The sequence below is a fragment of the Vidua macroura genome, chromosome 9 (genome assembly GCF_024509145.1).
Source record: "Vidua macroura isolate BioBank_ID:100142 chromosome 9, ASM2450914v1, whole genome shotgun sequence".
NCBI lineage: Eukaryota > Metazoa > Chordata > Aves > Passeriformes > Viduidae > Vidua > Vidua macroura.
This window is the reverse complement of record NC_071579.1, coordinates 1,498,963-1,515,999: the sequence shown is the minus strand read 5'-3', so window position 1 is coordinate 1,515,999 and position 17,037 is coordinate 1,498,963. Positions and strand designations below refer to the sequence as shown.

The 17,037-nt window shown below is 39.7% G+C and overlaps 2 protein-coding genes across 4 annotated transcripts in view; both read left to right on the top strand.

Moving 5' to 3' along the window:
• DNM3 (dynamin 3) overlaps nucleotides 1-17,037 on the top strand; it is a 234,123-nt gene that overhangs the window by 203,197 nt on the left and 13,889 nt on the right. The gene's annotated exons all lie outside the window — the stretch shown is intronic.
• Nucleotides 1-17,037, top strand: part of SUCO (SUN domain containing ossification factor) — a 38,339-nt gene that overhangs the window by 15,455 nt on the left and 5,847 nt on the right. For 2 of the 3 annotated variants that reach the window (XM_053984859.1, XM_053984858.1), the window contains exons 5-19: nucleotides 2,615-2,755; nucleotides 2,930-3,080; nucleotides 4,028-4,148; nucleotides 4,381-4,505; nucleotides 4,962-5,029; nucleotides 5,732-5,839; nucleotides 6,778-6,883; nucleotides 8,853-8,873; nucleotides 9,105-9,160; nucleotides 10,096-10,187; nucleotides 10,653-10,718; nucleotides 12,948-13,022; nucleotides 13,588-13,684; nucleotides 14,605-15,759; nucleotides 16,552-16,639. In XM_053984859.1, the coding sequence (XP_053840834.1) occupies nucleotides 2,615-2,755; nucleotides 2,930-3,080; nucleotides 4,028-4,148; nucleotides 4,381-4,505; nucleotides 4,962-5,029; nucleotides 5,732-5,839; nucleotides 6,778-6,883; nucleotides 8,853-8,873; nucleotides 9,105-9,160; nucleotides 10,096-10,187; nucleotides 10,653-10,718; nucleotides 12,948-13,022; nucleotides 13,588-13,684; nucleotides 14,605-15,759; nucleotides 16,552-16,639 (2,470 nt within the window). The remainder of the gene's footprint in view (nucleotides 1-2,614; nucleotides 2,756-2,929; nucleotides 3,081-4,027; nucleotides 4,149-4,380; nucleotides 4,506-4,961; nucleotides 5,030-5,731; nucleotides 5,840-6,777; nucleotides 6,884-8,852; nucleotides 8,874-9,104; nucleotides 9,161-10,095; nucleotides 10,188-10,652; nucleotides 10,719-12,947; nucleotides 13,023-13,587; nucleotides 13,685-14,604; nucleotides 15,760-16,551; nucleotides 16,640-17,037) is intronic. The other variant, XM_053984860.1, reaches the window with a different exon arrangement.

Here is a 17,037-nt window from a genome sequence, read left to right as displayed (position 1 = left end):
TTTTCTTGTGGGATGTTGTCAAATGTGAACTGTAGTATGGAAATTCATGTGTGCATCTTCCAGGGATTTCCTCCAAGTCCGGTTGGGAAAAGGGAAGTAATCTTGTTCTGACGGTTGATAAAGATGAAGTATTTCGTTGGATAAAAATTGAACAGATTGAAAATGAAGTAGACTTGTCTTTGGTATTTTGGGTTTTTTAAGATTTCAGTTTTTCTGCTTTGCCAAATTTAATTTCTTTCTTTTCTTAGAAAAGATATGGACATTTTGTTTGCTGGCTGATCTTGCCTAGTCTTCCAGGACTAACACTTAAACATATTTTGGTACTTCATCAGTGTCTTTCATTGGAAGCCTTCCAAAATTTGTGGTTTTTATAAGGCAAAACTAGAATGTATCTTCAGCCTGTTCTTTTTATAGCTTTTTTTGACTACTCCACTGATTTATTTGTGTAATGTGTTGTCAGGTCCTAGAAGGAGACAGGATGTTACTTTCTTTGAAGCATTCAGCTTGGTGTCTGGTAATTGTTGGAAATTGTCTGGCTGTCACAGCTGGGGAATACTGGAGTGGTGAACTCCGACGACTTGAGCTGTGAAATGAATGAAAGTAGAAACTTGGTTTGGAGCACTTGATGGATGAGTTCATGCTGGGCAGTGGTCTTGTGACACCAGTGCCATTTACAGGAAGAAGGGGCAGACCTGGTGTAGCAAGAAAATAATGTTTATCCATTATTTCAAACTGCACTTCAGCTCTCAGTAGTCACAGGTGGTCTCTTAACAGATTAATATCCAGACTGGCTCTGGTCCAGCTCCATACTTAAACAAGATCTCTAAAAATACACAGTTGCATTTGTTATCTTCAAACATTTTTAATCTTTTTGCTGGTTTAGATGCCGATTCCTCATAGTGTAACAAAGTCCAGCTCTCTCAGGTATTACTGATTTAATATTTCAGCAGAACCTTTTAGTCAAAATATTTTGAAAGGAATTTTATCCCAAGCAAGTTTTACTTTGTAGTGAATCCTTTTTAGAACAGCACTGAGTGTAACTTTTCTACCTAAATCTAATCTGAGGGAAAATTACTGAAAATTAATCTGGGCTCTTTCTGTCTGGAAATAAAGAATGTGCTGTGCAAAGTGAGCTTAATAATACATTTTAAAAATTAAGGCAAATCAAGGTACTCAAAGGAGAGGGAGCACTACAGCTTTTAGACTCACCTTCTGCCAAAATTAGTTACTTGAGGTCAGTCAGGTACACCCTGAAAGCAAGGAATTTTTAAGTTCATTATTGTCCCATATTTTCTTCAGTTGATAATTATTCATATTGTCACCTACCCACTGAAATGGAGACTATGTGGAGCTTTTCAGTTTTGTGTAGTGGTCAGCTTTATTAAGTCAGCAAAGAGTTGCAGGCACAGCCAAACACTGTGCATCTCAGATGGAGGCATTTTGGGGCATACAGGGTAAATACTCTCTGTTTATAGCTAATAAAATCTTGTATTCATGATGTTTGGTAGGTTTTGCTACATAGCAAAAAGTCTTGGAATACCTAGGAGTTTTTTGTTTTTTACCACAGGAAATTTATCATATGAAAGGTACTAAAATTGTCTCCCTGGGTTGGTTGCAGCTGCTTCTGTTGATAATTGTAGCAGCCAGGGAACCAAAAAGATCCCCTTTTAAGTTGCTGACGTGCTGTTTGTGTTTTGGCAGCTCTGTCAGGATACTGGATTAACCTAGTTTGTGCTTCCATTAAAGAAAGCTTATGTGGAAATTCAGAAAGCAGAGTAAAGCTCTCCTTAGATCTGGCTGTAGGTTGGATCAGCAGGGAAGTCATCCCTGTGCTGGAGAGGAGAGGACAGTCAGAAGTTAGCACCTGAAAGTTACTCTTTGTCCATCTTCTTCTCCCCACCCATTCCATCATTCCTGAAGAGCAGAGGGGAGGCTTTCTGTTGGGTTTGTGCCTCAGGATTTGTCTGAGGTGTGCTCAGCTTTTCTGGGAGAGAGCAGGTGAAGCAGTGGGCAGATGAGCTGGTTTGGGCTGTTGGTAGAGCTTGGATAATGGTCTGCTGGCTTACCTGATTTTTATTACACCAGCAAAAAAGAAGAAATACATTAGTTGAAAGGAAGTCTGGCTGGTTCTGCTTTTCTCCCCCCTATTCTCCTCTAGTTTTAGCCAAGTTCTGTTCTGACTGCTGCCTCTTGACTTGGGAACGTGAGGAGCTTTTATTGAGGGAACTCGGTCTCGCGTTTGCTTCCTTTGTTGAAAGGGAAAAGAAAATTGCTGGCAGCCAGGTAACTATGAAGATGTTGTTAGCTTGTAGTGATGCTGGGAAAAAAATATGCATTGCAGTGTTTGGTAAGATGTTAGATGAGAGTTCTGGGAGATGAGAAGCCTGTTTTGAGTTCCTTTCTGGGACAAACAGACTGGAAAAGGAAATACTGTTCTCTCATGGGTATGGCTGAGAATGCACTTCCACAAGTACAGCATGCTTCATTCTTCTTTTCTTAATTATTTCTGTGAGACTGTTGCTTTATTAAAACTTTCACTTATCTTTGTGGTTGATTGTCAGGGTTCCTTGTATTATCAGAAGGCTAAAAAAGCATGTTGTTTGTTTCCCTTCAGTGCAATAGAGAATTCCCGTGCTGATATCCCTGTAGTCAGCTCTAGTGAAGCTGAGCAGTCAGAACCTGACTGTGATATTGGTGGGACACTTGAGGCTGACCCTCAGAGTGAGCCTTCCTCTTTTGTCAGTCCACCAGAGAGGTGAGTATCCAAGCAGGTTGTGTGTGACTCTGAATACTTCAAAGGGAGTTGTTCTCTTCTGTGCTGGCTTTGCAACAAACATTTGCATGTGCTTGCTTATCTATGTACTTGTGTGTGTGTAATATTGCATGTGGCTGACTGTGTTACAGATCCTAATACTCTTTAAACTTCCAGCCTTGCAGGCCAACATATAGAGAACATATCATCTTCACATGGCAAGGGAAAGAAGACTAAGTCTGAGTTTGAGTCCAAAGTTTCAGCAGCTGAAAAGGGGGCAGATGAGCAAAAATCTGCCCTTAACGCTTCGGAGAACTTAAAAAGGGAGGTAAGTTGGTATCCCCTCAGTACACACAGGAGTAATGCCCTCTCTTTGGTTATTACCACTGGTAAAATATGTGCTGTGCTTTTATTCTGTCCCAGAAGTATCACTTGGCCCTTGTTACAGTGGGATATGTAGCTGGCCAGGCCTTTTGTGCTTAACTGTATGACTTTTTTCATGCTCTGGTTGTGAGGTACTTCCTAAAGCTTGTGTTCTTTTGATAAGACTCTCTTTACAATCAGAATGACTAAGGCCATGGCAGTATCATTTCTTGCTGTTTTAGGATCCTGTTTAAACTGTCACTTGGCAACTACCTCTAAAATACTGTCTAAAAAATAACCTCTACACTTGCAATGTCTACCAAAAAATGTTCACTCATCTGGTGGTGTGCTGAGTATGTTTGTACAAAGGAGCAGCGAAGACTTGAAATGGAAGAATGTACAGTTTAGTTGACAGGGTTTTTGCTTTGTCAGGCAAGTCCAAAACATTATTTCTGAGATACTTAAAAATGGTTCCTTTAATGTTTAATTATTCTGCTGTTTTTGACATGTTCAGAAATTCCAGAGAGCCTCTGGAATTCTGTCATGACAAGCACTGATGTTTAAAGATTTTTGCTACAGGGAAAGCTTTCTTCATTAGGAAGAGGAAAAGCAAAAATTGGGAAGAAAATGCAAGTGTTGGAAAAGAAGGCTTACATTTTATTTAAAATGTATTGGCTTAGCCACAAAAATTGTCAGTATTTCAGTGAAATAATCTGTAATTCTGAGAGAAAATCATCACATGTTTTTTCTGGCTTATAATCTTGCTTACTCTGGCTCTAAGTTGTTAACATGGGTGCAAATGATGTGTCTGCCCTTGACTTGATCAGAGCATGCTTTGTTTTTTCAAGTTCCTCTTTGTTTTCATTGTTGGTCCTGAAAAATATTCACAATCAGTGGGTCTTTCTTTTGCAGAAAGACTTTAAGAAGACAGGAGAAATTGACCCTACATCAGTAATAACTCCAAAGGACCCTGGAGATATTCCAACATTTGATGAATGGAAGAAGAAAGTTATGGAAGTGGAGAAAGAAAAGAGTAAGTTCAGGATTCATTAGTTTGGTCTAAATACAGAGCACTGTCATCTCTTCCTAGAGCTGAATAGCAGGACTGTCTCCATTTGGAATGCAGCCTGGAACTTCATTTTTCTGCTAGAACTGCGTAATTAATAGCCTTGATTATATAAGAGCAGTGAGCAGAAGTGCCCTGACAGTGCAAATACTGCTTGTTTGTGTGGTTTGTTATAGTAGCAATATTTTCTTGTTCCTAGGTCAGTCAATGCACCCTTCTGCTGTTGGTGGGCAGCATTCCACTAAAAAGGTCCAGAAAAACAGGAATAACTATGCCTCTGTAGAGTGTGGTGCCAAAATTTTGGCAGCAAATCCAGAGGCAAAGGTAAGCATTTATTAATTATTAGTCTTCAGTTTTTAGTATACTGTTATGCAACAAAAGACACTTAAAACTGAGCACTGGTTTGTGAAGTTGTTATTCTGTGTATGGATTTATTGGGATTTTGATTTCTAAAAATAAGACATAAACAGTGATTAGTGCTTTTTAAAAGAGGGATTGCTATAGAACTTGATGTCTTTTTAAGTGAATTCAGAAAATGGGAGCAGAGTCTACTTCCTACAGAAACTGAACAGAGTTATATTAAAGAACTCACCACAGTAAATAATCCATGATTGCCCCAAAGTATGGCCTATGTGTCATGGATAATTGTCTTGTCCAGAGTGGTGTTGATACTAGTCTACAAACCTAATTTCAAACTGAGTGTTGGAAAGAGGGGAAAAATCCTTGATGCTGTTGGTATCTACCATGCAGTTTAAAATACAAATTCTTTCCTTTCTACAGAGCACTTCAGCTATTTTGATGGAAAACATGGACCTTTATATGCTCAATCCTTGCAGTACTAAAATCTGGTAAGTTCCTGAGGTTCACATTTGTGGCAGGAGTGATTACAGTGTTCCATTGCTGTGGGACTGACTTGACCTTGATGTGTTGCTCCTTGGAACGGGTGTGTGAGGAACTCTTGACAGAAATTAGCACAAGATGGATTATTATGTCTTCCATAGAAATCTAGCTCTGGTATTGAGAAGTAATATTAAGGTGATATTTTCATTTATCTTAATATATCACTTTTTTGCAGAATTATAATAAGAATATAATTATAATGTAATAAGAATATAATAATAACTAATATAATAATAATACATTTTGCACAATTAGCTTATGGCAGATAAAGCACTTGAGCATTCAAATAAAGATTCTTGGTTTCTTTCCCTGACTGTCAAATAATTGTAGGACAGGTGAACAGAATTTACCATACATTAATTGGTACTTCAGGTGTGATTTAAATTGTTTGCTGTCCTTAGTTTTTAGTTCTATTACTTGATGCCTTTGAGTACAAGATGGATGAAGCTCTTGTAGCTGCAGGTGCTACCTAGAGTTATTAAAGTAGATGTTCAGAAAAACACCTAGACTTAGTGATTCTTACGGTACAGCATTTTTGTAGTGTCCTCCTTACAGCCAGTGGAGGATGGGATAATGAGGGGAAGGGCTGAAGATTGTAACTGCAGAAGGAAAAGTCTTTTCTTAAAAAATACTTACTTTTTATCTTTAAGGTTTGTTGTTGAGCTCTGTGAACCAGTGCAAGTAAAGCAGTTTGACATTGCAAATCATGAATTATTCTCTTCCACTCCTAAAGACTTTCTGGTGTCAATTAGTGACAGGTATGTTACCTAAACTTATCCTTCTGAATGAAAAAATGAAATAATTATTAGATGTAAGGCTTTATGAAGCATGATCTCTGTATGCTTGTTATTATGCAAAGTGTAATGTAATATGAAGTCACGTGGTATTTCTTTGTGTATATGTAGTTGCTAGCAGTTTTTTTTTCCTTTGCCACCTTAAAATTTAGAAGGAAAAATTTGTTGAGGAGCAGAATTTATACAGTAGCTGGGCAGTGGGTGGCAGGTTATGAAATTCCTTAATAAAATGCTACTGAGTTTGTGGGCTCTCCCCTCCCTTGTCATTCAGACCATTTTCACATGGATTGAGCTGTCTTCAATGCTTAACTCTGTCCAAACCCCCACAGATTATTCAAAAAGAAAAGAAGAGTAGTAAAACACTGAGAAATAGGAAGGGGGTGAGAGTGCTACAGGTTGGCCAGATGGCTGCTTAGGCTGCTTTAGGATGATTTAGGCAGTGCTGTGCCCCCACTGCTTTCTGGAGTGAGCAGATAATTCTGGTCGGAGTGAGCAGGCATTCAAAGGGCATCAGGAAAACTCCTTTTCTTCTTGGATGCCTAAAAAAGGTGGGGTTAGACTTTGAACACTTGTTCTGTTGTGCAGTTCTAGCTCTGCTCTGCTCAGTTTTCTTCTGCCTGCTTACAATAATACAACCTGCCAGTGTTCTTCACTGTTCATCTGGGGGGGCTTCTCTAGACTGGCTGAATTTTGTGATTGGATAAGTCTGGGTTTTTGTGCTTCAAGGGCTTCCACATTGCTGCCATTGTGTGAGCGTCATGCTGAGGTTTTGGGTTGGGAACATTGCTGCTACCTTGCAGCTAGAAAGAACAAAATGTATTTCTGTTCTGGAAACTCAGGTAAAATGTCTGTAAACAGTGAGTTCTGCATTTCATTACCTGACTCCACTGTTTCCTTTCTAGGTATCCAACAAACAAATGGATTAAATTAGGTACTTTCCATGCCAGAGATGAGAGGAATGTCCAGAGCTTTCCTCTGGATGAGCAGATGTATGCAAAATATGTTAAGGTAACTCAATACTGCAAAAGCATCCATGCTCCTCAGGGAAGGAGGGGTTTGCTGGATATCCTCTGTATGACAGCATCCCAAGAAATGTGTTATCAAAGCCTGCTGTACCATTAATTGCCCTTGGTTAATTAGTGGCCCCAGCTGGGCTTGTCTGGGCACCAAATCCTTGTCACAGTTGTGACCTTATTACTTTGCTCACTTTGGTAATTGAGAGGATCTTGGGAAGCCCCTTGGGTCCAAGTACATGCTTAGCTGATACCTGAATTAAGGAAAATCTAGGCAAAGTTCTGTTCTATTTGACTTAACCAACTGTCCCCTGAATGGAAGATGAGAAGAATTTTGACCTATTTTGTTTCTTGGCTGTACCTGCTTTACATATATATACATATATCTGTATCTACCTGTTTAGATATATATATGCATATATACACACACTGCCCACTCTCTGGAGAAGAGATCAGAATATGCCTATTTCTTGAAATTTTTGTGCCCTGCTGGGCTGTACAATTTAGTGAATCTGAAAGTGTTACGTGGTTACATCTTGGTTCTCATGAAGAGACTCCAAGTGCAGTTTTCCAGTTATTCAACCATAACTCTGACTCAGGCAAATTATTTATGCTCACTGCTACTGGAGCATTGCCATGATACCTCCACCTTCAAAATAGTTTGCATTAAGCTATCTTTACTCAGGAGACTCAAAGGGAAAAAAAAACTCCATAAATAATTAATGTGGTACTTGAACTTGGGTAAAAGCTTCTGTGAAAATATTGGGCTGTAGTGAAGCTTTAAGTTCAAATAAAATACAGACCTTTTAGGTCCTTTTCAGTGATGTGTTATCTTCCAATTATGGTATGGCCAAAAAAAAAAAAAAAAAAAAGATTAGTTTGTGCTCCTTAATTATGCTTTGTGCTTTTATGAAAAAGTAGCTATGAATGATAATTGTCTAACTTCTTTACCTAGAAATTCTGCATGAGTCACAGAACAGAGATTTCATGTATTTTTAATTCTGTTTTCTGGCTGAATTAATTAATGCCTTAAGGTAGCTGCCATTGTCACTGAAGTTGCAGAATTCCTGTAGATGCTGCAGCACTTAATCCCTTGGTGGATACAGTGCTCTGCTTTGAATAATACAGCATAGTAAAATTTCTAAAGGTTTGTTCTCATAATGTTTTCACTTCATAGTGCAAAAAGTAAGCAAGGTCTAAGTATGTCTGGTATACAGAATGAGTCCAAAATATTTTCAAAAGTTAAATTTTTTGAAGTGGCTTACTGAATTTGTATCAAAAACAGTGGGATTTTTGTGGCATTATTTGTCTTGGTCTCACGTGCAGATTATTCCAGTCCTGCAGTGATAGTGTCTACATAGTGGTTTAATAAATACTTGCAAACTAAATCAGATTAAATAAATACCAGTGTGTAGTCAAGGTTGCACAGAAAGTGTAGAAATACACAGATGTCTGAAGCTCCCAAGTCTGTCATCAGCTGCTCTATTTCTTGCAGTTGTGCTTCTGTAAATGGATGTATTTTATAGTGAGTTGAAGCAACAGCATTGCATATAGAGTGCATGCTACGTGGGTTTATTTTTCCTTTTGAGTCACTTTCTGTAGTCTGTGTTCTTTAAGGGAAAAAAAACACTTAGTTCATTTAACACACTTCAATATTCTGTCTGCAGTCATGCTGCCCTGAAAAATTGAATAACTTCAATTGCTTTAATAAAACACTTGTTGCATGTTACCTTCAATCTGCGAGGTACAAGGGCTAAATGAAATCTTGCTACCCAAGGCAGATGAAGTTGTGTTACAACTTAATCCTTCCCAGCTTGTCCTCTTAGGCATTTATAGTACTGAATTAAACCCAGCAAGACTCTGTAGTTGCCTGTGGCATGTGTTCAGCCTTTGTACTGACATCTACTTTTTTTTTTGTTGTTGTTGTTTGTTTGTTTTTTCTCCTTTCCTCTCTCTCGCTTCAGATGTTCATCAAGTACATAAAGGTTAGCAACTCTTCTTGTGGAGTGATGGATGCATGGGGCTGGGGGTGTTCTCTGCTGCGGCTCAGCTCTTTAATGCATGGCAAGAATAAATCTGGGCTTTTCTGCTGTGGGCAATCTGCAACTCCCTGGAGTGAACAAAACTTGCAATTTCAAGATTGAATGTTTATGTTAAGTGAACTTTGTGCTCTGTGGGTCTTTGGAGTTTTACTTTAAGTACCTTTTATTCTTCAGGTGGAGTTGATATCACACTTTGGATCAGAACATTTTTGTCCTTTAAGCCTTATAAGGTAATACTTTGTGTTTTGCTTAGTCTTTCTCCGTCCTTGCAGTGAGGATTAGTCTCCTTTTAGAATAGTTGGGCAACAATTCCAATTTTCAGTTGTAGTTACTTGTAAGTATTGTGAATTGAAGTAGTTGCCTGACTTGCCTGCTCTGTAGTGTCTTTCACGTCTGTTTAAAGAAGCTTTGAATCTTTTTATTTGCTTCTCCAGTATGTCAGGAATAGTTTATATTTGCAGGGGGGAGGGGACGAGGAAACAGGAGCCTTGAGCAGCTTTAGAGCAGGACATGAGCATTTCAAGGCTGACCAAGCAAAACAGGGAACAAGTGGTGAACTAAAAAGAGCAGGTGTGGTGAGTGCTTTTTGGAAGCTGCTGGGTTGTTTGGCACCACGGGTGCACGCAGTCAGTAATGCTTGCAATAGCTCAGTAGAAACACCTGTGAATTTTTAATTCGGAGAACCATCAGCCTCTGTACTGCTCCTAAAACCAGGTTTTGAACCTGGGAGGTCTCTGGTATTGGAAGTCAAACCATATTTTTAGTTCATGAGACTGCTTTACACTGGATTGATTTGATTTAATTTTGGCAGAAGAGGTCAAAGAGAATGTGGCATGCAGAGGGGGGTAGTTCTGAATAGATATTACTAAAGCGAGTCAAAGGTGAAACTGAAGAGGAGGTAGCTCAAGGAAAGCCGAAGACAAGGAAGTCTAGCTGTGAGTTTAAAAGGAAGAAAAGACTCTTTGAAATTAGAATGAGAAGCAGGATCTTGTTGAGGTTCCTCGTAGATACAACTTGGAGAAAATAATCATCCCTGCTGTTTGATCTTGCTTAACTGACTGCAACTACTGCATCTCATTTACTTGTTACATAAAGGTAATACTGCTTATCAATTATGTCACAAGATTCCTAATACTAGGTTTTTATTTTAAAACTTTGATCATAGAGTATTTGGTACTAGCATGGTTGAAGAATATGAAGAAATAGCTGATTCTCAGTATCAGTCTGAACGACAGGAACTGTTTGATGAAGATTATGGTAAGCAAATATTTTGTGCATTTTTAGCCATTCCAACAGCTCTTGTGCTGGTGTTGGTGGCTCATCACTTCCTGCATATGATGAAAGATCTGACTGTTAAATTTACTTGTTGACAGTGTTTCAGCATTTCTGGGCTTTTCCAACAATCCTATGAACTTTTAGACAATGTGTTTAAATGTAGCTATGTAGAGGGTTGCTTTAAAATGATAGTAATAAGTCTCTGTTTCACTTGACAGAACAGGCAATTTCTTCATGTGCTGACAGTAGGAAAGGATTACTAAAATACAGCAGCTCACACAAAACAGTTCTAGCCTTAGTGTCCATTTCACCTCAAGCTTTCTGTAGTTTTATTTCCAACCTGTCAAGTTGACATCATTGAATAACGTGTTAAATCTTGAGGTTTATATTCTTTGCCCATGACAGATGAAATTCTAATAGTCATGACTTGTTCTTCTTTATACATAGATTATCTATTGGATTATAACACAGGGGAAGAAAAATCTTCAAAAAATCTTCTTGGTTCTGCTACAAGTAAGTATGATTTATTAGAAAAAGTTATTTCTGTGCTTAAAACAAAATGTGCTAATTGAAAGTGGAATGACATTTTGTTGGGCAACATCTACCAACTTTTATATTCCGCTGAAGCTATTTGTGATTCTTCTTTAGTAGAATAATTAAAAATTTGGAGTTGGGGGATTGTTCTTAGTGTGCTGAAAATGAATTTCCAATTTGTAAGGATATCTATTTTGTGGAAACTTGTTTTCTGTACTTAAGGATTGTGAATACTGAAGATCATGTAAAATTTGCATAGGGCTGTAAATGGCCAGTACTAAAGTGTTCTAGAACCATAATTATTTGGATGTTGGAAATCAGTGTTTAATTAAAATGCTTAACCTACAGGAGGCAATATAAAGATTTCCTTTGTACAACTTTAGGGGGAGAGAAGGATGCAGAATACGATTTCTGAGAAGGTTTTATGTAAATACTGTCATTTATGTTCTTCATAAGGGCTGTGTGTTTTTGAGAGAACTAAAGGTTCTTGACTGTCTCTTCTCACTTTTCCCATTGGAAAACCTCCATGTGTAGGGTTTGTTTGGCTGAGAATCCTTGAATATTCAGTGCTGAATTATTCAGGATGGTATCACCTCCACACACCATTTCCTAAGGAGCTCTTGCACTTGTACCATTCTTCTGTCCCAGCTAATGAAGATTTCTTATTCTAGTGTAGATCTGCACTCAGTTAATGCTGTTTGGAGTCAGGCTTTGCTTTCATCGTGTAGGGGATCAAAGCTACAGATATCTTTCATACTTTTTCCATTGTTGTCTCCTGAGAATAAAGTCATGACAGGAATATTCACAGCTTAGAACAGTTTTCAAAAGGGAAATACATACTTGAAAAGGCAGTTTATTTCTACATGTGTGCCTCTCACAGGTGAGATAAAGCAGTAAATGCTTCCCTGACACTGCTTATCTCTTCCTTGTGACTTCTGAACTTTTTATCTTCAAGCTATCTTGGTGATGCATATTTACATGATCTGTCTGCAAGGGCAGTATTACAACTTTATATTCACTGTCTGAAAAATGCAGTGACTTTCCATTTAATTTTTTAGACTACTAAAGCTAAGATTAAAAGATTTGAAACACCTGTTGCTGATGGTGCTCAGCTGTCTCTCTGAAACATTGCAGTGACCAGTATTTAGTTCTGTCTGGTGGGTTTTGTTACTGAGAGCTTTCCTCTCTGTGAGAGTGGTCAGTGCTCCTCTTTTGGACGGAGTAGAGTTTGTGGGGTTTGTTTTTTGGTGGGGTTTTTTAATATGCACATAGACAAATGTGACAGGTTTCCATTTTGCCTCTTAAATGTAGACTGAGAAAGAGGGTCCTCTGAGGAGGAGATGGAGGGTTCTCAGACATTTAATCTCATAAGAAGCATTTTGCAGTCTTCCACGAGTCTGAACCTTTGAGGGTGGCTCACTGTTCTCTCTCCTGCCATTCTCCCAGTTGTAAAGTTTCTATACCAACTCTGTATTCTCCCTCATTTTCTCATTTTTCGTAAGAAACCATCCATAGCTCAAGTTTAGCATCTTTTGACTATTGTGACTTTTCCCATTATACAAACCCAGATAGATTAACATAAATCAGGAATGCAGCTTCTGACATATTCTGGAGGAAAGGCAGAACCAAAGTTCTGAACACAACTTCCTGGAGCTCAAGGAATTTGTCATTGCTACTAAAAAATGCCTCTTTAACATGATGACTTTGGCCATGTGACATACACTGCAGTATGTTGGTGGTGGGGGAGAAATGGGCAAAATCAAGCCAGCTTCTGTGTGTTTACAATATAGTGCTCTTTACCTGTTCCTCATCTTCTAAATAAGCCTGGCAATTATATTTGTTGTCAATATCAAGACCAAAGAGTAGATGTATTCAATTCCTGTGCTGATGTAGAGCAGGACCTCTTGGAATTTACTTCTGTGAATTCAGAGGGGAGAGGAACTGTCCTACTTAACAGGTCCTTAAAATAAATCTATGTGTAAGCCAGATCTGTGGGTGTTATGGTACAGGTTTTCAAATACAGGTTTCTAGCTTATACATTTACCTTTGAAAGAAGCAGCTGCCTCCAGTGTAATAGAATGACCAGGTATTATGTCCTTACACTGTGATTCATTTCGGGCAAGTATTGCAAAATAGCAAATTTCTTGGTGCTGCTGATCTCTGGGCCCTCTGAGAGTGCCCTTGTTGAGTAGTTGTTGTCTCTTTTAGATGCTATCCTGAGTATGGTGAACATTGCTGCCAATATGCTCGGAGCCAAAACTGAAGATTCATCTGAAACTGAAGGTACTGTAGTTTTTTAGATGAAAAGCATTCTGGAGAGTTTGCATTTCTTTGTTAAGTTTGTTGGTTTTTGGTTTTTGGGGGGGGGGGGGGGGTTGTGGGTTTTTTTGTTGGTTGTTTTTTTTTTTTTTGTGAGGAGTTGGATAGTCTATGATGGTTTAAATTACTTCTTTCACCTTTTGTGGCACACCTGATTAGTGTCATAGAACTTAGTGATTGAGAAGTGGAACAAAGATGATGAATTTGCTGAGAAGAAAACCCATACAAAGACGACACATGTGCTTATTCAGCTTTATTTGGAGAGCTTTACTCTGTGTTACTCAGCTGAAGTTGTAAAGTCCTTACTTGCTGCTTCTTTCTCAAAGTATTTTGAGACTGTCCGCAACATCATACTCAGAAACTGTCAGTAGCATTTCATTCAGATAACTTTGGATGACATCTGCAATTAATTTGATAACAGAGTTAATAATAAAAAAAACTCCACCAATAATAAATCCAGACCTCAGAATTTGTTGAAAACAAAGATGGCTCTTGAATTTCTGTGTTCACATTTTCCTCCTTCCTGCAGCTGGGAATAAAAGCGTGTCTGAAAATGTCACTGCCACCCCTGCAACTTCAACAGCTGCACCAAGACTGCCTGAACCAACACCTGTTCCTTCACCAGAGTAAGTGATTGCTCTTGGGGTGTTTGTAATGTGCTCCAAGCAGAGACAAACATGGGCCAGTCTGCATCCTTGGTAGCAGGATGCTCAGGTATGGCATGCAGACTTAAACAAGGGAAAAAACAAAGTATTTGGTAAAATCTGTAGTATGGTAGTGGCACTAACCAGAGACATTTAGTGGTTTTGTTATTGTCTATTATAGCCTATTTCCATTACGGTGTGTTTTGTTTTGACACAGAAACTGGTTTAATATTGGTCCAGGTTTTGTGGTCTCCTGCAAGGGAGACTAACTAGGAATGTCAATTGTATTGCTGAAACTTCAGTTAAATTGTGGTGACAAACTTCTGGTTTGGAAGCTTATACTTTGGTAGACTTCCCCTAATGAAAACATGTATGCAAATGTACAGAGTGAGCTTGAGAAGTTCTGTATAGATTCTGTTGTTTTTCAGTAATTACAGTTGCTGATAATTAGGCTGCTTAAGGCCAAGACCCTGGCTCTTAAATGTTAATACATGACTTGTGCTGTATTGAGTGGCTTTACGGTTTTCTATCACTCTTGCTGTGAGACTGAGGAAGGTCAGTGGGAATGTTGTGATTCTTGCATTTGAGGATTGCATCAGCAGAGTAAGATGCTTGCTGTGTAAAACGAGGATTTGAACTGGTGTCTGTTTTCAGGGGTGAGAGAAGGGGCAATATCTAATTGAGAAGGCTTGCTGTTTGAGAGGCAGGGTTTGAAATAATTTGCTTGCCTATTGGGACTGAAAATCACCAGATAAAATAATTACCTTGCAAAATTTCTGTCTCAAAATTGGCCTTTGGTCATTGGACTAAGCTTTGCTAATTTTCTGAAAGACTATTTTCAGTCTTCTGGAGCAGGGATATAAAACTGTTGGATTAACGCCTTGTCTTTAACTCTGTTGTAGACTTGTTACTACAGATATTCCACAGATAGAGAAGGAGCAGTTAATGGTGGATTTGACTAAAGAAAGCCCAATTGTGCAGCTAGTGCAGGAGTATGAAGAAGATACGAGCCAGTCCACAGTAACTTTGCTGTCCAGTGATGAGCAGGAAGAGGAAGCAGCAGCATGGTTTGAGCTGGAGACAGAGAAGTACTGCTGTGACATGGCAGCTGTGTGCTGCATTTCCACCTTCTCAGAGTACCTGCTGAAGTGGTGCTCAGTTGCAGCAGCCATGCATCGGCAGCACAGTAAAACTGGAGGTGAAGAGAGGCCACCTCACCCTGTGGACGTGCAGCAGCCACAGCCATCTCCAACTGAGTCTGCCCAGACAGCAGCAGAGGAGCCTTTGCCTGAGCAGCTGGACAGCAAAGCTGAGAAACCCCCTGGGTCTGCTGTTGCAGTTGACTTCAGTGCAGTCCATGAGGAGGTCAGTAATGAGACCACAGAGTCCATTGAGCTGGAGCCTAGCCATCCTCAAACTGTCTCTCAGTCCCTCCTCCTAGAAGTTACTTCTGAAACGAAGCCATCCCCCACAACAGACATGGTGCTGGAGCCTCCAAAAGAAGACTCGGGCCAGGTGGCACCAAGGGCAACTCCCCAGGTGGATGTCCCAGAGCTCAGCACTGAAATGGAAAAGGCTGAGAGCTCAGTTGTAGAAGAAAGCCCTGAGCCCAGTGTGGCCACCGAGGTAAAGGAGATGAGCACAAGAGAGACTTTTGCTACTCCAGTGATTCCAAAGCCTACAGAGACTGGTCTGCAGCCTGAAAGCACAGTGGACATGGTAGCCAGTGATGCTGTAGAAGGGAAGGAGAGCACTCCAGAAGTGCAGAAACCTGCCATGCCTCCTGTCGAGCCTCCCGTGCCTGCTGAGAGCAAGGAGGACGAGCAGGCGGCAGAAGAAGCTCTGCTGGCGCTCCCGGTCTCGGGGGGGCCGCAGAGAACAGCCACAGATTTCTATGCTGAGCTGCAGAACTCCACGGAGCTGGGCTATGCCAACGGGAACCTCGTCCATGGATCCAACCAGAAGGAATCTGTCTTCATGCGCCTCAACAACCGCATCAAGGCCCTGGAGGTCAACATGTCCCTCAGCAGCCGCTACCTGGAAGAGCTCAGTCAGAGGTGAGGCTGAGCAGCGCTGGTAAGAGTCCAGGCTGTGAAGTACAGGGGAAGTTGGGCAGGGGGTAAATCACAGCTTAAAGCTTTATGGAAAGCTGAGGAAAGGACCCAAGCCTAGGTGGCTGTTGGAGTTACCCTGTGTGAATCAGGCCTTATTCCCTCTTTGTATTTCACATAAAATACTGTTTGTTTTATTTTGAGTATTGCTGTGGGTTTTTTCAAAGGATAAAGTGTTGTCAGGATGTAGGCACTAATCCTGTCCATAATTCTTTCTTCAAAAGGGCACATCCTTCTGTTGCTGTCGAACTAAATGTCACAGACCTACAAAGCCTTTTTTATTAAATTGTTTCCACTTAAACTACTCTGTTATCTGTAGTAACTCTGGTTAAATAAGTGACTGTGGAGAGGCAACCAAAAGTTTCCTGTGAAGGATGTCTCTATTACTGTTTATATGTGGTGTTCCTTAGCTACAGGAGAGTGGGGAGATGCACCCATTTCAGAATTGGTTCCAAGGAAAGGGCTCACACTTAGATTTATTCTGCAGAGTGAATTCAGTAAATTGGCACTGAGCTTGAAGGTATTGAAGTAGATTTGACCATAACCTTGGGGGAAAAAAACAAAACAAAAGGCACATCTGTTTTATTTGTGAAACTTAAAAGGTACCACTTGATGTTTAAATAAAGCTCTTTGGGCAAAGAGAAGGTTTTTGCTGTCATAGTCTTGTTTTCTGAAGACAAGTCTAAGCTGAGGAGTTTTGTGCACGAATATTTCAGCCTTAAACACTCTTTGTTTTAGGTACCGAAAACAAATGGAAGAAATGCAGAAGGCTTTCAATAAAACAATAATAAAACTTCAGAACACCTCAAGAATAGCAGAAGAGCAGGTATGATTTGTTTGGAGTATTGCAGTGTTTTCCTAGTTAGAAGGGCTTGCTCTTAATGAAGCCTTGATAAACCCCTGCGTCTGTTGTTGCAGTTGACTTCAATGAAATCTCTGCCACAGAGGTGCAGAAATCCTCTACCAGCTGAGCTGTAGATCTGCCTTTTGAAAGCATCCATTCCATGCTTCCCTGTTTTTGTCCATTATAAGATGTTTAGACATGTTCTCAGTTGTTTCAGAATAAAGCCATTTTCAGCTCTGTTTTCTGATTTTGTACTTGAAGAAAAGATCAGTTGTCAGCTAAAACTTTTATGATAATGGCTAAAACTTTTTAATGTCGTTGGTAATGGCTAAAACTCTTTAATGTCTTTGTCAATGAAAAAGTTACCCAGGTCAGTTCCA